Source organism: Hyalella azteca, unplaced genomic scaffold (genome assembly GCF_000764305.2).
Source record: "Hyalella azteca isolate HAZT.00-mixed unplaced genomic scaffold, Hazt_2.0.2 contig6811, whole genome shotgun sequence".
NCBI lineage: Eukaryota > Metazoa > Arthropoda > Malacostraca > Amphipoda > Hyalellidae > Hyalella > Hyalella azteca.
The window spans coordinates 547,623-575,048 of NW_025936959.1; the positions used below are offsets into that span (position 1 = coordinate 547,623).

General features: G+C 35.8%; 2 protein-coding genes across 3 annotated transcripts in view; one reads left to right on the forward strand and one right to left on the reverse strand.

Moving 5' to 3' along the window:
* Positions 1-20,810, forward strand: part of LOC108677236 (visual system homeobox 2) — a 72,317-nt gene extending 51,507 nt beyond the window's left edge. For both annotated transcript variants that reach the window (XM_047881008.1, XM_018165432.2), the window contains 4 exons: positions 3,566-3,692; positions 13,996-14,173; positions 17,601-17,998; positions 18,645-20,810. In XM_047881008.1, the coding sequence (XP_047736964.1) occupies positions 3,566-3,692; positions 13,996-14,173; positions 17,601-17,998; positions 18,645-19,280 (1,339 nt within the window). In that variant the 3' untranslated portion in view covers positions 19,281-20,810. The remainder of the gene's footprint in view (positions 1-3,565; positions 3,693-13,995; positions 14,174-17,600; positions 17,999-18,644) is intronic.
* LOC125178071 lies at positions 14,822-17,063 on the reverse strand. Its single transcript, XM_047881009.1, has 3 exons — positions 16,508-17,063; positions 15,599-15,712; positions 14,822-14,972 (listed from the first exon to the last, which is right to left on the reverse strand). The coding sequence occupies exons 1-3, from the start codon at positions 16,810-16,812 to the stop codon at positions 14,837-14,839; spliced, it is 555 nt and encodes a 184-aa protein (XP_047736965.1). The 5' UTR covers positions 16,813-17,063; the 3' UTR covers positions 14,822-14,836.
* Positions 20,811-27,426: the final 6,616 nt, after the last annotated feature.

A 27,426-nucleotide genomic window follows, 5' to 3' on the forward strand; every position in this document is an offset into this window, starting at 1 on the left:
CTCGTGCCATAATACTTGTAGCAGTCCTTTCCAGTTACAAATGTATTTCATTTATTTTGTGCAAAACTCTCCAATTTCATGGAAGCAGTATAACGTATTTCAAAATATTATTCAAAATCAATATATGTCGATGAATTAAGCACTCCTTGTTAATATCAGATATTATTAAATTTTACGTATTTAAAGAATAAAAATTTATCAAATCACTTTGCTTGTTTGTCGCTATTTTGTTTATACACGGCAAACCGACCGCATGAAAGGTCAGCTCAATTAACAATTAAGCATAATTCGCAGTAGCGATCAATTTTCTCTACAAGAAAACGAATTTATGACTTATTCATCCACACATAATAATTAATATATCATTCATTATCTACTTTTCGATTACTTACTCAGTTCTGGTAGGATAAAAATTTGAAAGACGGTATTAATGTAGACAGGAGCAGCAAATTATCAACCAAACGTAACAGATTCCCTACATCAATTGATATGAATATTCCTGATAACGTACTTATTTCAGCAATAAAAACTTCGAATGAACGTACCAAACATTCGTAATGTACCGAACGTACCAAGCAGAAATGAAAAATTTTTCGTTTACGTCCTTAAAAATTTGAACAAAACCCACACTGGAAACTAAAGGTGTGTCAGGGACGGCCGTTTTCAAAGTGGCCTCTGCTCTTGGAATTTTTAATAAGGAGGCCTCATCGACACGTCAGTCCTTCGTCAAGAGGCTTGTTATTAACTCGTAATTGACCTGTTATCAACTGGTTATTAACAGGTTAGGCCGGCAGGACAGCAGAAAAACAGCTCTATAGGTTAACAAGGAACGTTGTTAGTCTATTAGACGCATCTGTCATTACAACAACACGCGACGCTGTAAATCACCGTTAATAACTGTAATTTGAACACCGCTGATTGGTTTTAACGAAGGAACACACAACATCCTTTGGTGCGAACATCTTTCTGAGACTACGATGAATCTTGGGCGGCGCGTGGTACTCATTTATTGGTGCAAGTCTTAAGACACTTTGTTTTAGATTTGATTTCGTTTGTTTTTTGTTTTATATTTGATTTCGTTTGTTTTTAGGGAAAAATTGCACCCGTCTCTCAAACTCTTCTGAACTACGACCATGAAAAAATTAGTTTGAATTAATCGTACAACAATATTTTTAATTTACTCGTTTTTTCGTTACTCAAAGAATTGATCAGAAAACAATTATAAAAAGAATTCCGAATGATTCAAACACAAAATAATCTTGATAATTAAAGGAGAAAATGATGCAAATTAAGTTGCTCAAAACGTTCGAAATTTATTTTATAGTTTAAAATATTAAAATATTTCAGGGGTAAAAAATAAGAACAAAAAACAAAGGCAAAGAAAGCCCAGTTACAAATGTTTCAAGACATTTGAACTGAATTTTTAGGACACAACTTAAAATATACTCCAAATTCAGTAGCTTGCTTCCTTTCTATTTCAATTTAGCTCCTTTTTCACCTTGAAACAATTTATCTCATCCCTATACTGAGGTAATTAAATGCTTCAGTTTCCATCAGTAGACGTTTCAGTGACGCTTACATGTTTTTTCTTTTCTCCATGTAGGTGTATGAGGAACCTCAGACCGTTCTGCAGAGCTTATAAACAAAACACGTTGCTATCTTAGTCGAAAGAATCTGTTTCCTGTATAGTTTTTCTTAATTTGCCAATTATCATCTCTGAATCAGGAATAACTTTTAATTCATCAAGGAATGTCAACGTCAAGTTTTTCAGTTCATCGCCAAGTTCAATTCTGTCGAAAGCCATATTGAGTATGGTGGTAAAATTCCTTGATGCTTATGGGACATTTTCCAGAGGCTGTACGGAGTTGAAGAAATCCTAGACTTGAAGCTGAGGTTGCTTAAGTTCAACAATTTCTTTCTTGGCTGCTTGCAGGTCGTCTAGCACAGCCACTTGCGCTTCAGAAAGATCACTTAAATCGCATGAGCTTGTGTTGCTCTCGAGATTGAGTTCTTGCATTATATTCATCACATTAGTCCTAAGTTACGGAAAGAAATTGATATCGTTTTCTGAAGTCTAGCATTGCAGGTTGAGTTCTCTGATGGTTGCAGCGGCTTGCTCATAATGCTCGTAAGATACAAATCTGCCTCTTATTTTTGATTACTCGATGTTTTCCAAAGAAATTGATTTGTCGTTCTCTTTTTCATCATGTCGAGGGTTCTTTTTGAAGCGTTACCCGTCATCTTCTTGCGTTGAATCGTTGCGCCCGCCACAATGCAAGCTCTGCATCAACTTTGCAAGCTGATTTTAATCGAAGGCAATGACTTACTTACTGGAACGGCACGCACCATGTAAATAATGCCTGGCAAATTCCGAGGGCTGTTCACGATCATACCCGATAAACGAATTTTGCAGATGCAACTTCTTGCTGGGGACAACGTCTTCAATCGTTAACAGGTCGTTCTCTTCACACCAACTTCGGTATGCACTGTATGATGTGCAACCTTAATCTGCATCCTATACATAATTTTCGAAATTATTTGTCGCTGGATGATGCGCCGCTTCTTAATGAAATTCTTCAGCTTCAGGCCAGTTTTCTGCAAAATCGAGGGCGGGATTGCATTTGTCCTCCACGTACTGGGAATTTATTAAGTCTAAGCCTTTTTCAGCCCTATTTTTGAGTGTTGCTTCCTTCACATCCATTGATCTTTCGGCTACATAAGGAATAGGGGGCTTGCCTAGGCGAAATTTGTGATATCTTCGCATCTTGTCTCAACAAATGACGAGAGGGACGACAGTTTAAGCTTTGAATTATAGTGCAGTGGACCATTTGCTTCGAATGTCGTAGATACAATACCAATGACGATAAATCTTATCTTCTTGCCTCACAGGCTATAGCTTCGATAATCCTTTCGTCAAATTGTCTCTTATGTAGGAGTATCCAAAGCATTCACATTAATAAAAAACTTGATTCGGCTCATGCGAACTTTCAGCTAACAAAATACAATATATTCAGATTTCGAACTTCGCTAGAAATGTAAATTTGGAATTTCAAATCGAAGAGTAGGATGACGGATTAAATATTAAATCAAAACGATATTTTTATTGCAGCCACTCTGTATGTATGATAGATAATTTCACCACTAAAACACAATATCTCGGTGCTGCCTCAACTCAATAGGAACTTGGATACGAAATTGGAAACCTCTTCTTCGTTGCTGAAGCACCGGGCTTCTGTAACGGAACACATAAAAATATCCATACTCTTAAATCAATAAAATTTTAGACACGAAGCGATTCAATTATAGTTGCTTTCAGGTTTTATTTTGGTTATTATAAATTATTTTACTGTAGAGTGTTCATCCAGGAGGCAATCGCAGTAAAAAAAATACGAGAGTTGATAGGTTTTGGGGATGTACATCAGGTTTTTCCTGAATAAAAGAAGTAATCTGTAATTATACCCAAATAATAATTGCTTGTTAAAAAATATCTAGCTGCTCATAAGTAATGATGATCCATGAATTATATGGAAACAAATTGTTAATTATGTTAATATTTTTCTTTCAGTCGGACGATTTTCACGTCGTTCCAGTTGGAAGAACTGGAGAAAGCTTTCAAGGAGTCGCACTATCCTGACGTCTACGCGCGGGAGATGATCAGCCTGAAGACCGACCTGCCCGAAGACCGGATACAAGTGAGTCTTCGTTCCTGCGTGATGTAAATAATCAAATTCAGTATCAGTAAGCATTCAGTATCAGGAATGGTAGAACCTGAAAACCGACCGCCGTGAGACCTAATTCATGACTTAAAGGAGACATAGTACAGGTATTCTTCAAAATATTGTTTCTTTTTATTTAAATTGCGGACTGATTATTTTGTGTCCCTGAATTGGTGGATACCATTAAGAAAACATAAATGATAGGTTTAAGACAGCGTTTTAAACTCATTAAAACAATAAATGATCATAAAACCATATCAAAACATTTTCGTGATCATCCTGTGCCGAGACCACGAGTCTCTAACGTGCTATTGCATGGCGCTATATCTCCTCCCAGATCGATTGGGCTCCACGTATCATCTAATTCCGATCTAATAAGAAGAAGCAGCCAGGCGTTGTACTGCCGCTGTGTGTGTACAAAATATATATCTATATAAAGACCTGCATGATCATAGAGCTCATCTCAAAACTTGCATTGGCTCCCGCGGTGAAATTGAGCGCGAAAACTTCTAATGAGAGAAAGGGAATCGGCCAAAGAAGCCTACCGACGATGCAGCTCAGCTCTGTGTCGTCATAATGAAGAAACGATTTAAGCTGCGGGACAGATTTTATTAGTGATTGGTCTTTACGGGCCAAACTGAAACTTTTAGCAGATGTATTAATTTATTAACTATACTTAATTTGTTATTGTTCTGTATACAATGTGATACATATGCTCAACTGATAACAAATAATTAATATCCATGAAATTAAAAAAAAGTATTTATAAGTGGTTTACAAATTAACAGGCATGGGGCGTCTGAAAAATTTTCACGAAAAATTAGAAAGCGAAACAAAACCTATGATACAAACGACTTAATTTTTGCGATTAACATATTTCGCTGTGTAACATTTCTTTTTTCTGATGATAAATTGCTTATTATTTTATTTCAGATTGCGACAAGTTTACTTACGTGTTTCGTGAATTTCAATGCCTAAATTGACGATGCTTTTCATTTTTTAGAATTGAACCTTTTAGACTTGCACGACAAATGATCAAAATCAGCAATGACAACATTTTACACTCGTACTTCATTGCTACAATTTCGGAAAAATATTTGCTGACCATTATGCATTAAAAACATGGTTTAGTGTGCTACTTACATTTGCTGTCTATTAAACTATCACGATTAAAATTTTCCACGATACAAATTAATAATGAAAGTTTTCTACGTGAAATTGAGAGCCGACACGCGTATTGCTAATATTTTTAAGTGATAAACATGTTCCAAAGCCATTCAAGCGTCCATTTTAATTGTCGAGCAATTTAACATGTACTCATGAACTCATTAGAAAAGGTATTGAAATTTTAGTTCTTCCATTTATTAAAAGTATTCAGGAATGATTCAAGCCAAACTTCACAAACTGCACTGCTGAAGGAAAACAATCACGAAATTATGGACTGAGTTTTACTCACAATAGCCTATGATATTTCATTGATGGAGGCTTTAGTCTACATCATTTACTTTTGTGTTTGACCTTTTAGCCGATCATCCATGTGAACCTAGCGACATTCCGTGATGTTGTGGAGTTAAACCAACGGTAACCATAACAAGATTATTAACGGCCTCATCACATTGAACGTCGCTCAGAGTGATGAGACTTCCTTATTGGGAACCAAGGGCGAAATGGCCAACGGCCACCGACGGCCCGAAGTTATACCCCAAGATGATACGACGATGATTCTCAATAGGGTTACTTCTCTTTTGCGCGAGTATGAAAAATTTTAAGGTTTTTCTTAACGGGCGAAACAATACAATGGGAACAAAATTGACCAATTGAAAATTAGTGGTGGTTGATCAGTGGTCCCTGATTAACCGACGCTCGACTACAGGTCCGAAGTGATTATTTCAACAGGGTTGACTGAGCTGCGCAGTGCCGTTTGATTCCAGAAACAACCTCCAATCAAGCTTTTGTTTTATGCCAAAAAATATAATGAAAATATAACTCACTAATCACTGCAGTGAGTGACAGAGAGCGCATTTTCTCAAAATCGACGATAACGTGAAGTCACGGACAGACGGACGGAAAGACAGACGGACATGACAAGTGCAATAGCGAATTTTTTCCATAAATGAGAAAATACGATAATAAGTGAACACAGGTGCAAACTAACTATGATTTCTCCCGTTTAATCGATACCTCAGCTCAGCCGTCACGGATTCATTAATTATTTTAAGATCTAAAAACCACAAACATTTTATAAACAAAAAAGTCGTTAATCGAAGCTTCACTAAACATAATTTGCCATTCAATCAATTTGTTCTATGGCAATGGCATTTTATAATAGTTTGCTTCAAAAGATTCGCACACTATTACTAAAGTAATGGCGTTCCGCAAATTGCTGTTTTTTTCCTATTCATAATTTTATTATCTTTGTTTCATCACCTAACGATATTAAATGAGTATTAATTGATTAATAACAACCACTTAATTTGATTGCATGGCACTCAAACACAATATTTTTTTTCAACCATCCTTGAGTTCTGAGTTCCGTTCATTTTGCACGCCTCTCATCAAAATTTAGGTGCTTCTCTAGAAGAAAATTAAAATTGTATTGACGGGCTCATTGAATTTTGTATCGACTAGAAGTATAGTGATTATCTGAATGTATGACATAACGTTATTAAATGCGATCAAAAACAGGACCCGAAAATTTTTACTCTGCGTTAGAAAATCAAAAACAGTATTCGAGAAAATTTGCAGAGTACGTATTATTTTCGCAAGATTTTTATGATGCATAAACTGAGTTCTAACTGATGGACAGTGCATGATAAAATATTAATTTGGGTAGTGAGTGACGATATTGATGCCATTTTGGGCAAACGGTTGTAACTATAAATTTCTGGATGACGAAATGTAACTCAGAAAAATCTATAATTAATTTTTGTAAAGTAACCCGAAGGTCGCCGCCATATAACACACATACACCGAACATATCGCATCCCGTACGACAGACTGAAAATAAATTCCCTACAAGTCAACAAGCACGGCTGCCGACAACGCGTTATTCTGTCGTGAAGGCTTGCGGTGTTGATAATTACGAGCTCTTAGCTGTGGAGAAGAGTTAAGCATCTTTTTTCCCCTCTTTCCCTCTATCTTCCCTTCTCTTTCCACCTTTCCTTCTCCCTCCCTTTCCTTTCCTTCTCGTCCTCTTGGACGCGCTCAAGTCGCGTTCTTTCTTGCTCGCTCTCTCCTCCGGTACTCAAGAGCGTCTTAATTAACTGGACTTCACATGAGCAGCTGCCTCCATTAACTCCCTGAACATTTTAATTTGGATCTTTGAAGATGGAAATTTTCACCGAAAACGACGCCAAAACTGTTGACATTCTTGCCGCGTCGACCTCGTTTGTCTGCTACGTAATACAAGAAGCTTGATGTGCGCTACAAAGGCCTTCTGTCTTAAGGCCTAATGAACATCTTTTTTGTATACGAAATAACAGGAAAACATGGTCGGATTTCTATCAGTTCCAGTCAATTTAAAGTTGCTGATTGCCTTAGAATTTAGGAGGATTTACTTCTATTTCCCGGCTCTCGTTCTAATGAAATAGGTTTATAAAATTACAAGTGAGCATCGGTAGCTTTTGATCAGTTTTAGGTAATTTGGAGCTGTCAATTGGCAATAATCTTTACTTGATAGCTTAATTTTCTGATGCTCACGTGATTTATTAGCAGATTAGTTTAACAATATATATTTCTACCTTTCAATCAGACCTAGAACATTCAAAAGCATTTAATACCTACACATTCCAGACGAATTAAACCAAAAGTAGATAATTCTTCAACAAAGTTATTGCCATTTTCAAGCTTATAAATTAAAAAACGTTTCTTTAGCTTTCACTCATCTTGTGGGAATGATCGATTGCCCTTTAATTCTTAATGATTTATTTCCAAATTGAACATTTTAATGCGATGCAAAGTTCTCTGTCCCTTGACAAACACCAGAGTTTGAGATGAGAGGATTTGCTTTACATAAGCGCCGCCTAATAGCCTACTGCAAATTAGTTCAGACGATTCCTACGACGAAATCTTCTACAAACTCAATGTTTGTTCCACCGTTACGTCGATAAAGATACTCGGAATCGTTTTGTGTTGGACTTTTTTTTATTGATAAATAGGCCTAATTTTGTTGAGAAATAGCGTAAAGTTTATTTTTGGTTGGCATGAATTAATAATGAAAAGGCGATTTATCCTATTGCAATTCCATTTATGCTGAAATCTCCACCATGAATGCATAAAACATCTACAACTACTTCACTGTTTCAAAGAGGAAAATTACAAGAAGGTACAAAATAATTTAATTAGTTGCGAAAGATTATAGACCTGCGAACCAATAAATTTTCTGCATAACATTAAAAAACAACATTTCAGTATCAAAGTAATCGCAGTTAAAATCGCAGTTCATTTTGATTTCAACTCTATATCGTTTTGGGGTGCTCATGTGCAGCCGGTTATTGCTTCTTGCTTCCAAATGAAATAATATTTTGATTGTTTTTTATCATAGCAAAGTGCTTCATGCACCATTTATTGAAAGATTCAAGAAAAATAACTTTCTATGGTCACCAATGAAAACTAAACAGAATAAAGTAATTTAATTGCAGATACGCCAGTGATTCAACGTTGTTAACAAAGTGCTTGCCAATTGCGAAGGCTGTTTGTCGCCAAGATGTAACAAAGGAAGCTTTCTGGCGCCCGAACTTCGGCCCAATGATCCAATCAAGCAAGCAAACAAACACTCCTGCTTCGTCCAAAAATATTCGTTCTTCCCATGAATATTTGATGGCGCTGCGCAATGTTCGAATGACTCATACACGAAATGTTGAACGGAAATGTTTCGTCGAAGTCGGCCGAGTCAGAAACGGGCAGTCGCTGGTCATTAGAGAAAATACGGAAACCGGAAATTGTTTTCTCTGCCGAGATTTACAACGAAATTAAAAAAAAAACGATAAAAACTGAGGAAGGTTATCTATGAATTCCGACTTCGACTATTAATTTTAATTATTATTATCCCTATTACGCGTTTCAATCAAGTTAATGTTTTAAATTAAGATATATCTTATTTACGGGCAGGCCCTAGCTGGACCTGCGCCATCAGTGTTCATTAGAGGCCATTCCTCCCGTAAAAGTCCAGTATATATTAAAAATCGTGTTTGTAGTAACTGTGATTCCGCCTTTGACTTAGATTTAACGTGCAAAGATAAAATTTTATGTATTATTAAGTCAAACTTAAAAACTGGAATGTATAATGTACTGAAATTTGCCCAACATTTTCACACATGGTGGGAGATACATATAGTACAGATATCCGTGTACAGAAGATATATATAATAATAACACAAAGAAGAACAGGAGCCGCCGGTTGATGATGTGAATGATGTAGGGAATCACACTCGAGGGTTCTTAGTGCTTAATCCACTTAGGCCGACGATAACGCGGCCGTAACCAGATTTTCGGCTACATTTGCGGGAAGACTTGATGTGGTTACGCCGAGTCCGACACGTGCTATGCCGACGCTCTGTCGGAGATGCTGGTGAGTTAGCTGGAGATCTTGTGGATAGCTGAATAGTGTTGTGGAATAGCTGGAGATCTTTACGGATAGTTGGAGATCTTTAGGGATAGTTGGAGATCTTTAGAGATAGTTGAAGATCTTTAGGGACAGTTGGAGATCTTTAAGGATAGTTGGAGATTTTTAGCGATAGTTGGAGATCTTTAGGGATAGTTGGTGATCTTTAGGTACAGTTAAAGATCTTTTGGATAAGCAAATATTGTTGAGGGATAGTTTAGGATTTAATAGCCATACGAACATTTATGTTAGAAAGGTTAAGATCTCTTGGAAATGTGGGAATTATTTTGGGTTAGTTAGCGATAGTTTTGGAAAGTCGAAGTTTCCCGTTGGTTAGATATCGGTGATTTGGAATCTCGGGGAATCTTGTTATGTAGATAGTGTACTTTTGGCTAGTAGGAGCTGCCTGTGAGTCTTTTATATCTTTTATATCGTATGATAGTCAGAGATTTTACCAGCATTTTGCTGGTAAAATGATGTTGTCATCGATGGAGGCATTCTTGATAGTTGTTGATAATTGCAAGGTAGTGAGATATCTCAGCGGAGCAGGCAGGTCTGTAAGAGACTACGAGAGATCTTTACATTTGTGAAAGATCTTGGTAAAATAGTTGAATATCCTCAGCGATAGTTGGCAAATTGATTGTTGGCGATCCTGGAGGTTAAATCGGAAATCCTGGCAATCATTTTTACTTTTTGCAATGGAAAATTAGTGACGGATCACCAGATATATCCATTGTTACATCCAATATCATAAATTCCTTTTAGATGTAGATAACCTCGAGACGTTCAACGAAAAGTGCAACAACGAGATATCGCATATAATTTCAATCCAAACGTAAAATAATAAAAGTTGATATTCATTTCGATTTTTGGAGAAGCCTTTATTTCCATCAGATCCATGAAACCAACGTTGAAACTGATGTCGAATTATTTTGATTTTACTTGGGTAACTTGGCCTCTTCTTTTGTATTGTTCATCCTTAATTAATCGAAGATATATTTTAATATTATTGTATTCCTATACTATTTTTTATATTCAAGTTACGATCGTAATAAATTTTTTTTAAAAAAATCGACGTCCTGAGAGAAGGAGTCTGTAGGCAAAACTCTCTGCGCGCGGCCGCCCTTCTCCGCACGCTTCGGATCAATGGTAATTCGAGCCACATTCGTTAGACCAACACTCCTGAGCTCATATTAATAGACGGATCCATTACTTGGTCCCTAATAGTCTAATTAATGGTGTTTGATCCTTCGTAAGCTCCAAACAAAACTCTGCTTCCTCTCACAGAGGGTAAGTTTCCAAGCTGGTCCCATGACGGCGCGCAAAGTTCACACTGTTCTTAGGTTTTCATGAGTTGTTAATTTTTATATTTTTTAAATTGTTTCAATGGAATTTCGTACTCCTAAAATGCATTGAAAATTTCAATGCTCCATTTTGTAGCTTATGTGTTATATTTATACGTATCTTAGTTAATTAAAGAAATTATCTGCACCTTGATGTCACGTAAAACCTCACCATCGATTGGTGAATAAAATAAAGACCCCACTTGTTGTGATCAATTTTAGTTTGAACTTTCCTAATGGATGAGAAACAAGCACTCAAAATTCTAATATGAATGAAATAATTCTATGTACGTTTTCAAATCTAGCCAATTTTATCCTATGACCAAATACGTAAGCCATAAACTAGTCCACAAATTTTAGTGGAGAAACTATTTATTTTTAGCGCATTTTCTCATTTATGCAAAAAATGCACTATTGTGCTCGCCACCTCCGTCTGTCCGTCCGTCTGTCCGTCTGTCTGTCCGTCTGTCTGTCCGTCCGTGACTTCACGTTTTCGTCGACGAGAAAATGCGCTCTCTGTCACTCACTGCAGTGAGTACCGAGTTATATTTTTTATTTCGGTGAGGGCATTGAGCGAGCTGCGGCCAGTCTCGTCCTCGAAACTAATTACCGTCAATTTGCCTATTAGACTTCAGTGGTCCTCATCTCAGGTCCTTCAGGGCCTGTGAAGTTCTCTCGTTTATTTTCTGCCTTGGCCCTAGTATAAAAGCTTGGTCGTCTTATAAGTGCCTATTAAATGGTTTGAGGTCGAAGCCTAGGAACATTTTTACGAATTAGATAAATTATGAAATAATTTAGTTTCCATTTTAAATTAAAATAAACTATTATTTAGATATTTAGTGTTGGATAAATGAAATACCAATGTATTTCATGTATTTACCAGTTCATTCACGATTATATTCATTCAAATTAATCTTTTTTACCTGCGCATGCATAGCATGAAATTAAGTCTTCTTTTCGGGCATCATATGATTATAAGCTATCAAAGAGCTTGTGATTATCCTTGATTATCCATATTCTCAAAACAGAGAGCTCAATAATGACGATTACGTAAACAATAATTCAATAAAAGTATCAAGCCATGATTCCTTGTTTATGAGAGAATTATAATAAAATTAGAATTATAATATGCAATTGTAATATTCAATTAAATTACGCGAAATTCTTACTAGTTCTAAAGAATATAGTATTTACCATTTGCAAGTGTTATCAATGCTTCGAAAAAAATATCTTTAAATATATTCTCCGTTAGTTCGTTTCGTAAGTATACATATGCGTAAGTCATCTTCTTCAAATATTTATCGAACCTCATTTTATTGAAACTGCATATACTTATGACATCTATTGTTGAAACTCACTACGCCAGAGGGGTAACTCTGGCGAAGCTGCTTGTTTAAAATTAAATTTGGCAACAATTGGCCTCCAACCGAGAAACTCGCTGAACTTCCCTACCGCTGAGATTTTACATGTAGCCTGATTTGGATGGCCAGAGCTTCACAATTACATTGTTTTGTTTTTAAAGGCCTGCAGGCAAGTTAAGGACTTCAGTGTCGCGTGTGTTGTTGAGAGGTAGGGTGGCGCTTCTAAGCTGCCTCTTCGGTGACACGTGAACATCGCAATGGGGTTCCTCATTTACAGGGGATACGGCGTGTAGCGCACGTGACTAACGTGTGACGTAAAAACGTAACTCCTGCTCAGCTCTTTGCTGTATTGCGTTAACCCATGTCCATGTATGTGAACAATTCTTAATACTATGCGTAAGGAATTCATATTGTGCGGTAGTAAGAATGGTAAGATACTGGTGTGATATTAAGCATATGACATAAGAACAACTAATTTTTATTAGTAAAAGGAAGATTATTTGAAGTGAATTCAGATCGAAAGACGTCAAAGACAGAAAGATAATGTTTATTATCAAAACGATACTTCTATATTAACTGCATGCACAGCAGAAAAAAAGTATAAGCGATAATTACTCTTTTTATTCTATCTTGATTGCACAAATGTCTTGAGCCTTGGTTGCCTGAGTTAGATTCATAAAAAAAATTATTATTATAGCGTCAACAACTTTCAACGGCGTTTTCTCCTGAACCGAAAAGTTGATAGCACATAAATCGGTACAAAGAAACAATAGCAAGGTAAAATAGCACTGAGACGTCGGGAGATTTTGAATAATTTTCTTCAAAAAAATTCAGCTAATTTGTATTGTAGCGGTCTCGTTCAGGATTTTGAATTAATGTATTAAAATATTTTTAAATTTAGAATTAGATTTAAATTGTAAAAATAAGATTTTGTTATATATGAACGCCACCTCGATGAATACAACAGCCGTAGTTAACTTAATTCCAACTTTTAGTATTTAGATTCATTTCACCGGAACCTCTTATTAGAGTGAGGACCAAGTGTTGCCACTGTAATCGCATAGTAATTACTCTGTTAAATAGATGAACTGATTTATAATTATTATAATCTTTTTCTATGTACTTGTATTTGTGTAACTTGAGATTATCGGTTATTGTACTTGTATCGGTCTGTACAGAGACAAAAAAAAGTGTCTTTATTTATTCCGAAATCAACGTGAGACGCTTTAGTATATTGAGATTTCGTATTTTATCATGAACCAATTGAACTAATTGTCTTTATTTCATTAGTTCGAAAGGTTAAAATACATCGTTTTATTTTCTTTGGTTTACTGACCACTACCATAAAATTTTACGGTTATTTGTCGAATTCATTATATTGTCGAATTCATTCATTACATTCCCTTATCAGCCACTTAAATATTCAGCATTACGCGATAAATTTGGTTGTGGCACGATAGTATATCGTCTTCAGGGTTGTGCTGGACTGGTGCATGTGCTATGGTATTCAGGGTTCGTTATTCCTCAAAGTTTACAAAATTTCTCACATGAAAGAATTATTCCCGCAACATGGTAATGCATTTCGTTACTAATTAAAAAGCATTTTTTTGTGTTTGTGTGCAGATTTGGTTCCACTAAAGTTATGCATCTCCTTTCTACTTCGATTGTAATTTTTTCACTTTTACATACTCAGTCTTATCTCTAGAACCATATTGATGTATTTCGTTACAACTTAGAATGTACAGAAGTTCTTGCGTGTGCAGGTTTGGTTCCAGAACCATAGTGATGCATTTCGTTACAACTTAGAATGTACAGAAGTTCTTGCATGTGCAGGTTTGTCTCCAGAACCATAGTGATGCATTTCATTGCAACTTAGAATGTACAGAAGTTCTTGCATGTGCAGGATTGTCTCCAGAACCATAGTGATGCATTTCATTGCAACTTAGAATGTACAGAAGTTCTTGCATGTGCAGGTTTGGTTCCAGAACCGTCGCGCGAAGTGGCGCAAGACAGAGAAGACCTGGGGCAAGAGCACCATCATGGCAGAGTACGGCCTCTACGGCGCTATGGTGCGACACTCTCTGCCTCTACCTGACGCTATCATCAAGAGCGTCGAGTCCGGAAACGAGTGTCCGGCGCCCTGGCTTCTAGGTTTGTTTAAAAAATATCTCCTTTAGCATACATTGATAATGATTAAATTATACGATCTCCTTTAAAATACGTTGATAATGATTAAATATTACGATACGGGGAATATGATGCGCCTTTTACTCCAACCATCGGTGGTCATCGCTAGTAGGAGGTCAGATGCGGTCACGAGTCTCGTAGATTGGCGTTTCAGACACAGCAGCTTGTGTACAAAGTCGCGCAGAGTAGAGATAATCTCATAACTATTCCGTACTTCGAAACACGCTTCAATATGAATTTGCGCTTATGAACTTATGTTCATAAATGTTGGTCCTTTCTTCTATTTTTCAATTCCTTTTAACACTTATTAACACAAATACTTTTATTTTATTTTTTTAGGAAGAAACGGCAAAATAAGACACATTTTGAAACGGCACATTTTGAAACGGCAAAAATAAGACTAAGTAATCAAGAATGCCAGAGCTAAAAATTATTTATTTTCTAAAAATACAATTTTATTCTGATTCAGCATGTTATTAACAAATTTTATATTGCTCTGCCCCTACGAAAAAATTCGCTTCAAATGAATAGAAAGCGGAATGGTACGCTCGGGAGAAAGGAAAATCCCCCAGAGGAAGCAGAATGCACAAAGGAAAATTTTAATCACAAAGCAATGAAATTATATATTTAATAAGGTGACTGCTGAGGTTTGTAGAGCTCGAAGTCAGTTCCGCTGAAGTCGTGGGCTCCTTTAACGGGACACACGACAAACTTGATGTATTGCTCAACAGTGAGACCGTTCGGCAGCTTTTTCATGTGGCCACTGTTAAAAAAAGTGGACATATTAAAATATTTTGGCGACATAATTGAAATATCGGTGTAAGAATTATAATTATAAATTATAAGAAGAATTAATAAGAAGCGGGGCATGCGAGATCACAATCTAAACTTATAGGATTGTAAAAATCGAACAACGCAACCAATTCATGATGTGATGTATATTAACAATACTGAAAAATATGTTAGAATAAGTGAGTTTCGTTACGAATGTCCTAAAATTAACTTATAGTATCGAAATCAGAATGCCAAATAGTCTCAAATTGTCAACAGTGAATTCGAATAATTTATTCATGGAGATATCACCGCACTAATCACCGACAAAATCAAAGAAAATGTTTGTCTCGTCGTCCAAATAAAGATAACTCTTCGTTTCAAATTTATCTTCTCAAGTATGATTACAGACAACGCGTTTAATGTGGAAAGTGGAAACGGAAATATGGATTATCGTATATTCTTGATTCTGAATGGGACGTAAATTTTTCGTCAATGAAATCGAATTGGGGCAATATCCACGATTTCAAACTAGGCAAGCATGAATTACATAAGTGAAGAAATGGGTAGAATGTAGTGACATGAGTTATATAAACAATAAAATGTTTAATAACTTACTTCGATTTACGAAGGTGACTAAGTAGAAAATTTTGTTTTTCGATGGAGTTGTGGTAGAAATATACCGGCGTCCCCACAATACTCATGATGACGCGATTGCATACTGGGCAGTTTCTGTTGAGTTAACGATATCAATTATCTATAACTTTCATCCCATTTATCGTAAAAATTTTTTGGGCAAATATCCTTAAATCAATCACAATTCAGAAGTGGGGAATAAAATATACATCATTTAAAAAAATATATTTTAGATATCCTGGTTGGAAAGTTTGATATATTTAATAAATTATACCTGTGTTATACATAAATAAATATATTAGACATAAATAAAAAGGATGAAGCATAGTAACATCTATCAATTTTTAGCGCATTTTCTCATTTATGGACAAAATGCACAATTGTGCTCGCCATGTCCGTCGGTCTGTCCGTCCGTCCGTGACCTCAAGTTTTCGTCGACGAGAAAATGCGCTCTCTGTCACTCACTGCAGTGAGTACTGAGTTATATTTTTAGTGGTTTTAACCTTCAAATACCATAGACTATCATGACATATTATAACTCCAGTATTGTAAGGAATAAAAACATGAATTACTAATTGCACTTGGGGTGTTTTTTCTCCCTAATTATGAATATACACTAAATTTAAGTAATTAAAATCACATCAATGCATACATGATGACGATATTATATCTGAATGACTTCAAATATTAAGAAGGATATTGAATTTCTTTTCTTTCAATATCTCCACTGATACGTCAGTTCATCTACAATACACCATAAACATATTAAAAATATCCTCGATAATTAATCAAAGCTTACATTACTCGTGAGCTCGTACGTGAGCTCACATTACTCGTGAGCTCGTACATTGCTCGTACACATCACTCGTGATATAATTTTATTGAACTTACTTTCCCATGATGCCTCTGTTCTTCCACCTTGTGATGCAGATGTAGCAAAACACATGTTCGCAGCCCGGTAGCAAGCCGTAATATCGTTTACAATCTTCGACCACCCGCGAACACAGTTGACACGCTTGTTTCGGTTTCGCTGTGCGTGGCGCAATCGAATTATTTTCTGCAATGGCAGAGTTTTTGTCGTCTAAGACATTGGTGGAATCTTTAACTCCTATATTGCCCATAGTTCTGAATTTGATGGTTTTCTTGGTTTCCTTGAAATTCCTGATGAATTTTAAACGCCTGGAATTTTTCACCATGAAAATTTGGGCGGAAAATTTTACTTGGTAAATAATTTGTATCAGTTCCAAAATTTTTGTTTCGTGTCGCAGTTCCTCAGCTTGTTTTCAACGAAAAGTTTACCTTTTAGAGAAATTTTGGTTTCCTCTGAGTTTAATAGGTGAAATACGCAGCTAAAATGATCTTGAAAACAATATGTTAGTGTTCTTCGTTGACGTCACAACAATATTTACTTAATACACTAGCAGTCGTACAATCGATGCGGACTTCAGTGAAGTCAACCAATAAGTGATGGGACAAAAGTTTCCAACTGGGCCTAAGGCTCGTCCTGGTATCGTACGGAAAACCACACCTTATCTTACAGCGATCTTCTCTTTGTTTAGTGTTAAGAGTATCTCCAAGGAACTGACCATATTTTAAGTAGGCCTTGGGCGATCTTGAAGTTCTTGAATATTCCTGAACATATCAGTTAATAGCGATAACAATTGATAATAAACAGTTTACGATACGTAAATGTTATTTCACCGGAGTGGATAAGAAAATTTCTAGAAGAATTGGGGTGGCCGCTGTTTATTAGACTAGAATTAGACGCTAGAAGAATATCTCTCCGTAGCAATGCATCAAAATTGAATTTCGTTGTGTAAGAATTTGTTAGAAAAATCTTTACATTGATGATTGTTCTGCAGAAATAAATAAAAAATGTTCAATGAAATGATTGATCTGTTGGAATGCACCAAAATTTTTGTGAATTGATGATCGTTGTTCAGAATTTAGCTAGAAATTTTTTTAATTGTTAATCGTTTCGCAGGGATGCACCGGAAGAGCATGGAAGCTGCTAGCCACTTGCAGGACACCGACAACGACGGTGAGAATGAAGACAACAACAGCAATCAACAAGAAGAAATAAATAAAGAAGAAAAACAGAAAAAACTTGATAATTTAACAGATAAAGACGCACAGCTACAGCAAAAACAACGTAGCAGCGTCGAGCCTATGAATGAAGATAACAAGAACAGCAATATTGAAGATGATGATAACTCGAGGGGATCCAGCAACAACAACAATAACAACCAAGAGCAAAATGATAACCGAGATGAACAGCGAAATAACAGCGAAGCTCAAGATCAAGCGAAAACAATAAAAGAGGAAGCAGCGAGAGGAACTGATAATTTTTCTCACAATACAGCCCCTTTTATGCCTAAGAAGGTAAACAGCAAATAAAAGTGATTAAATTTTTGTGAAAAAATTACGAATTTTTCATAATTTCTTGGGCGAACAACATGTTAAATGATATTTGTAGAAAAATGTGGAAAATGGTATATAAAGAACAAGGTGTTAAATAGTATTTGTCATTTTCTAAATTTTTTAGCGATGAACATCACTGTAGGCGTTAATACTTCATACATTCTAATTGTATGAAGTATTAACGATTAGATTGTCCCACTAATTCATAAAGTTCAGAAAAAAGTTACTGACGTCTCAATCTAAGATAACAACAGGAATTAGCTACTTAGTCCCAGATTTATCCTGTGAGTTCAACCAATTGGTTGCCAGAAATCAAATGCATTAAGAGCCACATTCTTTATGATTTGGATACTTGACAGTACCTCATAGTTGGTGGTAGGATTTGTTGTAATTAGATTTATGATATAGTTCAAAACATTTCAGCAATTTTAGTGGCAAGTAGAAAACAGAGAGGTGTTTTTTCCTCAAAAAAGTAAATTTGAATTAATTCCGAAGTTCTTTTTGCCTATTAATTACGTTTACAACTGCTGAAACCCTCAAAAGTTTCACGCGATGATTCGTTAAGATTATTATTATACGTTATAATATTAATTATTATTTTGTGCAGGAATCTGTCCCTGGTAGCAGTTACGGAGGAGGCATGGGCCATCGCTCAGCCCGCCACAGCCCCGCATCGATGTCATCGCCGTCGCCGAACAGCTCGATTTCTTCCCCCAACTCGATAAGCAACTGTAACAACATCATTGCAACACTGGCGAACTCCATGCCTTTGCAACACCCTAATAACACCTTGAGTATAATAAGCACCGCCGCGTCGATCATGGCGAACGCAAGTTCTATGTTAGGCGCCGCCGAAAACTCGTCACTCATGTCATCGCTGCCAAATTCTTCGGGAGCTTCGGTAGTGCAGTCTCTTTTGGGACCGGGGATGGGGAACGCTTTAGTTGGGAGCGGGGCAAACTCTTCGGGTTCTTCGGTAGTACAGTCCCTTTTGGGGCCAGGAATGGGGACCGGTCCCTCCTTGCTACACGGAGCTCTTGGGTCAGCGTCGAGTCTGGGACTGCAAGACGTGCAAGTTGACGATTTGAGGAGCTCGAGCATCGCGACTCTGCGGCAGAAGGCCCAGGAGCACGCTGCCAGACTCGGCCTATGTCACATCAATTCGAATTTAGCCGCTCTGCATCAATCCGCCGAAGCGATGCATCATCATCACCATCATCATCATCACTTAGCACACTTCTAACGCAGCTGTATTTTTTGTAAATTGTTGTTATTGTATATAACATTATTATTTCATGTTTACTTCCCATTTCAAGGTATTTATCTCACCCCTTTTTAATAGTACAATATTGATTTTCACAAGAAGTTGTGCACAGTTTTGGTAGTCTTTTTAAATTTTTTATTTTCCACATTAGATTCTTTACTTCACGATTTTATTTCAATTCTCGTGAGATTAAGAAATCTCATAAAATAATCTCATAAGATTTCGGCCGCTCGGCGGCGGAAATTTATGCTTACATTATATATATGATCGCTTAAACTTGATGAGATCACCATCGACAAATATTTATGCAATTATGATTTATTCGAATTGTATAAAATGTGTTCTCAAAGTTCAATAATTCCTCAATATTGGGAGCTCGGGATTCCCTGTTAAAATTTTATATCGCTTGCGCTCATTTGTTAAATTTTTATCACTAGAAGCTTTTTGAACCTAATTTTTCCCTAATTGGCCTCAACAAAAGTTTTATTTAATTTACACGTATTTATTACCTTCAATTTCATCTAACTCAACTTTCAAAATGCGCAACGTAAATTTAAATTGAACTTTTTATGCATTCAATTAATATGATACAAGTTATATGATTATTATATCTAAGCAACCACTCGTAGTATCTTGCCTGTTCATCAACAATTTTTCGTGTCAACGAGTCTTTATGTGTTCATCACGAACACGATTTATGCTCACTATTTATGCCAATAAATGGCATTCAATGCATTTCTTTACAACGAAATGTTATAGACCTGACATGACCGGGCAATTTCTTCATTATTTTGTAACATGACTATGCATCGTCTCCTCATGCAAACGTTTGTATTGACGGACAATTATTTATTCCTGTAACTGTTCTCGCAATGCATTTTTAATTAGTGAAATGAAGATAAAAAGTGGATGTTGACTGCAGGAAAGCTTATTTTCATCACTTTTCTTTTACACTCAGTTTCATGAACTGTTGGCAAGCAAATTGAATTTTCTAGTTCTGTTTACTATAGTTATGCTTCGACCCTAGATTGCAGTGATAAATTGGTTCAAAACATTCATAGGCAACGGATTGAATGGTTCCGGACGTAATTTTTTAATGAAATGTTCGTCATCCAAATCATGTATATAAGTCAAAATCTGTTAGAAAATTACTCCTGCAGGTACGCACGATGTCAATTGATACAAATATAATTAAAATTTAGGTTTCATTGAAGACCAGAGAGTATTTATTATTGACAATTTTCTTATTGTTTTTCTTTATTCGGCGAATTAAGCCTTTGATGGGACTTGTAAACTAAAATATAAGGTTTACAAGGGGACAGTTTATTTTGATTTACTGACTTTCGAATGCAGCTATATTCATTATCAAGTAGGGGGGAGAGTTTTGCAACACTTGCCTATGAAATTTTGAAATTACGTTAATACAAACATAGGGTTTAATGGATACCCTCTGTTTGTACTAACGTCATTTCAAATTCAATTGTTACAAAAATCTTCCCTACTTGATAATGAATGCAGTTGCATTCGAAACTTAGTAAATTATATTAAAATGTCAATTGAAAACATAATATTTGAATTTTCAAATCCTATCAAAAGCTTAATTCGTTTAAATTTAATAATTTAATTTAATGGAGAAAAACAATAAGAAAATTGTCAATAAAAAATAGTACTCTCTGGTCTTCAATGAAACCTGCATTATAGAAAACAACTTCTGCCGAACTGCAACAATATAATCAAAGTAACACTATATCAACTCATTCCAAATTTCTATAGTATTACCTTTTTTATAGTTTCTCAAAGCGAATATATTGGGACTACTGGACTAGAGAGAAATTTAAGAATGCTCTGTTAAATTGAGAAATTATTCGTTGTATTTTCTATGTACAAATTGTACCCATGGTCCATACGACCTCCCGTTGAATCCAAATCAATATAATTGTAATTGAATCTAGAAGCGTAAAATTATTTGGTGAATTTGTAAATAGTGAAACAGTAATATATTGCAACTGCAACTAGCATCGTAACTTGAGGCTTCGATGGGCTGCACTTGAGGCCTGAACACTGCAAATGTTTAAGATAATTATGTGCTCACGTCATCGAAGAATATTTAAGTGCAATAACGTAGAAAATTTAAGATAATACCATAGTTCATTGTCTGTTTTATAATGCCGGACTTGAAGCACGCGTCTATTTACTAGAGGCAAAAATGCCTCACGGATTTGATGCCGATATTTTTCATCCTGCATTTGATGCTCAATTAGTTCTTTTGCCAACGCATATGATCGTCGCATGCGCTTCTTAAATCTTTCTTAATTAATGTTACGAGATATTTAGTAAAATTTTTGTGGTAAAATTTAATTCGAATGAGCTGAATTCTTTGCTTTCTTCAAACTGAAATCATATAATTTTGCTGTAAAATGATTGCTGCAAAATCAAATGTATTAAGGCGCAAATATAAAATTTTCGTCATCAAGACACCTATAAAAACCGGTAGAATTTACATAAATTTCCATATTATTTCAGTACTGAATCGCTAAAAAATAGAATATAAATCTCATACTTGATTTAAATCCGAATCCATGCACGTTAACTTGACCATTTCCACGTTAACGTTGGATTGTCGATAATCTTACGTGCCACAACATGATGGTATTAACCCATTATAATGGCGAACAGCGTTCGCTTCTTATCCCATGAGTTGTAACCTTTTGTATTGAATATGAATGATATTGATTAGAATTAACACGTTAATCATTGAGCGATCGTCGTCCGTGTTCATTTTTCCCTCGGATTTGATGGTCCGAATTCCCTCATCGATGTCCGTGTACCATAAGATTTCCCATTTTCCAGTGTTCCTGTTTTTATGTGCTTAATATACAATAAAGAATAATTAAATTCTTTCTCATCCTTCATAGGTGATACTAGAAACAAAACTATAAACTGAAAATTTGAAGCTAAGTCAAAACATCACAAAATGAAAAGAAAGCAAGCCGAAATCGGAGCGATGAGTTCTCTTTAGTAGCTCAGTGTATTTCAAAAGACTGCTCTCTTATATATATACTCATAAAGACTGCTCTTTAAGCAGTCTTTATGTATAAAGCAGTCTTATGAAATAAAGACTGCTCTTTTATATGTATCTGTTGCAAAATTAACCCTGAAATTTTTGAACACGGCCAATTTTAGTACATAAAATAAACGGCAGTTATAAAAAGAATACAAAAGACAGATATCGCTTCATAGTTCAAAATCGGATCTACTCAAACAAATCACGTAAACTTATTTTTTGTTTCTGATAAACTTTGAGATGATTATTTGAGTAATAATTTTAATTTGCATCTCTATTGGGACATAGTCTCACTCATTACCTTGAGTGTGCAACATCAGGAGGAGTGCGCCTTAGCTGGAAGAATGCTAAATGCGTGATGCTTAGGATGTTTTATGCTTAGGATGCTTGATGCTTAGGATGTTTGATGCTTAGGATGCGTGATGCTTAGGATGCTTAGGATGCTTGATGCTTAGGATGCTTGATGCTTAGGATGCTTGATGCTTAGGATGCTTGATGCTTAGGATGCTTGATGCCTAGGATGCTTGAGGCTTTGGAAGTTTGATCGCCTCGTTTCCTTAAAAGCACGCATTTCTTTACCTGCGTTTTTTTGCAATATGTCACTTTTTCTGCAATGAATCAAGTGTTTTGATACTATCGTACACTACCAAGATCTCTCAAGTAATTTTCATGGAATTTAATTAAAAGCACGCATTTCTTTACCTGCGTTTATTTGCAATTTGTCAACTTTTCTGCAATGAATCAAGTGTTTTGAAACTATCGTACACTATCAAGATCTCTCAAGTAATTTTCATGGAATACTAAAATTTGGAAGGATAATTTAGAAATGAAATTTGATTTCCAGTGTACTTAAATGGTAGATTTCAAACTTCCAAGCTTCGGAACATTACCAATAAATTTATTATTAATCATACTAATGGAATTTATTTTTTTAATTACTCTGAACTTCATTGTTAGGAAAAGACTAGCAGTCGGGAGCATGATTTTTTAAAGTACATTTTTACAATTTTTCGAATTTTGAGGAAATATATTTCCCTTTCAAAGCATTGGCTCATAGATGCTGTCAGCAGAAAAGAGTAGTTATACCAAGTAATCCTTGCTTTCTTTCTAGTTTTCGTTTTCTTCCAAGTTTTTCTCTATCGATTTTATGAAGCATTGAAGGGGCCACTCCGGTATTTACTTGCTTCCTGCGATGCCCGATGGAAAACTATTCTGAATTTCAATAACTATCTATAGCAAAGGGTCACAAATTTGCAGCATTATGTTCTATGCTGATTAATTTAGGTAAGTCTCCGTCAACTCTGGTCGCATTATATTCTCTGTTCCACAACTGAGCAAATAATTTCCTTAGGATTCGTTCAAATTTCTTTCACCTACAAGAACAAGAAATTCGCTCAGTGTTGATTTGCTAAAGATCGAGGGAGGTTATGCGAATGTTGTTAAGCCTTAAGTTGTGCACTTGGAGGTGTTTGCACTGTGCTATGGGGTTAAACGTAGAAATCAAAGTTTTTGTAAGAATTGGTTCAAGAGAATGTGCCTAAGTAACTCTGTAATCATCTGATCGAGCTAAATGCTTGATCAACGTTCTTGTTGTTGAGCTTCAAGTCGACTTACTCTAGCATATGCAAGATATTTTACTTTGTTTTCTTCGTCAGCTTACTTTTAATCCCATCTAACGCTAAACATTGTAGACTGATTTTTAGTATAAATATCCGCCATGAAAAATTGTTTTGACTAAATTGTAGCCCGATTCATGACTCTATTCGAGTAGGTATATATATATACCTACCGTAATATACGCAACCATTGACTCCCGTGACAACCAAATTCTTCCACGTAAAACATTTTTACGTAATTTTTTTAGATCAGCTTGTTAGTGTCATATTCTTACAGTTTTTAAGACGGTGACTGTCTCGTATCCTTCTAAGTTGTTTAATAAAAATTGCGTCATTAATGCTTACACGCCCAGCGGCCAGTCACGACCTCTCATTACAAGGCTATTCCTACCTGATGGCTTTTCTTTCATTTTTTTCAGTAGTCTTCCGCCATCTAAGTGACCAAACGTGCGCACTGGGTGCAACGCTATTCTTACCAGTTCATACATTTGGTCATATTAACTGTCACTCAAGAGACCAGTGAACTGATCAATGTAAACATGTCTTTTGAGGCGATTTTTATTCCAGATGGAAAACAAAGTCCAGGAAATGTCAAAATCGAAAATGCGGAAACGAAAGAATTCTCGAAATTCACTATACGATGTTTGCGTTTACCTCTCGTATTCACTTACCTACCCATGATTCATATGCCTGGGCCACATTGTCTCAGCTCATCCTACTATAATCTTCACTTCTTCTGAACTAAATTTACGGCACAAATTTTCTATTTGTGAGATTGGAAAAGGATGAATAATGCATCATATTAGCTTGTATAAATAGTTAGGTATGCGTACTTGCATGAACGTCTTCGTATTTTTTAGCATTGCAAAATCGATTGGGCAAGATGCGCGTGGCATGACGAAAGAATTAAGGAAGAAAACTACTGACTTTGTTAAGGTTATTTCGAGTACAATGCTTTTATTTGAAATTGAAATATCCAAACACCGACTGCATTAAATCATTGAATAATATGAGATTAAGTCGTTCTTAAAATTCATTCAAAATTCAATAATAAAGAAAAGATATGACAACAAAATATCGAATTGAAGCTGAATTCACTGGGTTTACGTTTAGTCTTTCAACTGAATAGAATACTATTTACAATCGATATCATGCTGCATTACTAAATTTTAGTTTAAGAACATATATTTAGAGCCATGTTGCTGCACAAGCAAGTGCAAAATTTTCTACTGAATTTCCTCGTAAACTCGGGCCTGAACAATTGCTCAATGTAATGCAATGCAGCTGTGCTGTTCCAGCCATTGAGTTAGCCACCACTAGACGTGGTCACACGTAAGTGCTATAAATACGAGCAGAACTCACTGGAATTTATTTCTATTACTTATAAACTGTGGAAAACTATATCAATGTTTGTATTAGAATGTATTATATACTAGTCTGATAATGTATTATACATACATATATTTATTTATGTCTAAAAATATTTGTATTAGTCGCAACAATTGGTCAGGAAACATATAAAACTCAATCATGTTTGTCAGTGAAAAAAGTAAATATATACTGGGAGAAATTAATAGCTGGAGATAAACATATTTAATTAAACATTTCTGTGCGCTACCGTGGACAATTAGAATATTACAATTGAACATTTTAATTAATGAACATTAATATACATTACTATAATATAAACATTAAAACAAATAAACATTAGAATTGACAATTTAAATTAATGGTGAATTTTGGTGGAATTAAAATAGCATAGAATAGAAGTGTCGGCACTGAAGAAATATGCCCATAGCCTGTTGAGGATTATTGTACTTTTCGTGACTTGAATTCACTTTAAAATTATATTCAATAATTGTAGTTCGTGCATGTTTTGGGGTTGGCCTGGATACTGAAATTGAATGCATCATTGATATTTTTTAAAGTAATTTTGCTATTTCAGTGAAGCGAATATGGTTTTCGCCCCCATTTAACGTCGTAACTGGTCGGCGAATAGGAGCGTACGAGAGACCAATTTGTTCGTGCCAAACTCATTCAAAATCGTGCGTTTCGCAAAGCACGTCAGAGCGATGTTGTTCACCGTAGTTTCGGATTTCATTTTTTTTTAATTCCTTGAGTGCGCATTACAGATGATATGAATATCATGTTTGCTCTCAATTTTTCTTGAATGATATTGATTCAATTTAATTTTACTTAATATAGTAATAAATAACGGCCGTTTTCCCTAGACATGCGTGCGCGAAGTCACTTGCATTAGCTCCTTCAAACGTGGAATCGACATGAAAAATTATTTTTTTTACAAATTTATTTTTAATTCAACTACGGTATATGGCAGTACGCTTTGTTTATATATGCCATTCGTTATCTAAAGCAAATTGGGATTGAACCATCATTGTTGGACCATATGAAATCTGCCTATAGGTTTTTGAACTCGCATCACATTGAAGGCATAATGTGTCTCTCCTGCTAATAAAGATAGATGATAATTTCGTTCTCTTTATAGTTTGTTTCAAGATATCATTACCGCACTCGAACCTAAACTATATGCCATAATTCATATTTTTTTTGTTTGACAAGCATGAAAATGTCAAGTTATTACGAGAAAATTGCTCCGTCACCTATAGAATTATCAGCATAAAGCTTGCGTAACCACATGATTATATTTTGATATTTTTTATCCGAGAACACGCTAAATCTACTCTTCACTAAGAATACGACTACCTACTCTAACTATTAGCAATTGATATTGAATGCGACATACTTCAATTAAATGAAATTCGCGATTATGTGCTTGATAATACCTAAGTGGGCTGAATTTTTATAATTATTGTTCCATTATCTTATTGTTCAATTATTATTCTCACAGAGCATTTTTTTCAAACGTCCAATTGTGAGGTATAGAATCTTGAATTTAATAAGGTGATCAAAAAGAAAATCTCCATCAATCTATCCCACTACCTAAGCAATCATGCTCATCTCTGGAGAGAATGGAACCTGCGACGCCCAACGTTGACTCATCGAGTCAATGCCCTCGACCTCGATGCAACTTCGGCAAGTCACTCTTCTTCGCGGCATGTCTAACCTGCCTCTGCATGGTAGGGCTCCTTGTCTTCATGGGAATAGGGCGTGATGTGCAACCATTTCTGATATTCCTTTTCTGTTTTGTCGTTTATCTCTCAGTTTCCTGCTGTTTCGCTCGTTTTCATCCGAACCCCACGAATATTCTCATTAAGGAAGAGGATCTCGAGAACCCTTCGTTCTGCCGTTTCCCAGTCGGTGGTCGTCGGTGCGCACGTGTCGACATAGGCGGCATTGACCTTGGCCATCATGGGGCTTTAGGAGACCTTGACGATTCCGGATCGGCGTCTCACGGACAATCACAACCAGTTTTAGAAGAACGGCCTCCGACTTACCAAGAGGCTGTAAATCTTCCTTCAGAGTC

Coding starts and splice junctions, on each gene's coding strand:
- LOC125178071 (XM_047881009.1), bottom strand. CDS start 16,812: ATGGTGAAAAATTCCAGGCGTTTAAAATTCATCAGGAATTTCAAGGAA. Junction 15,713..16,507: donor AACAGAGGCATCATGGGAAA/GTAAGTTCAATA, acceptor TTAACTCAACAG/AAACTGCCCAGTATGCAATC. Junction 14,973..15,598: donor AGTCACCTTCGTAAATCGAA/GTAAGTTATTAA, acceptor TTTTTTTAACAG/TGGCCACATGAAAAAGCTGC.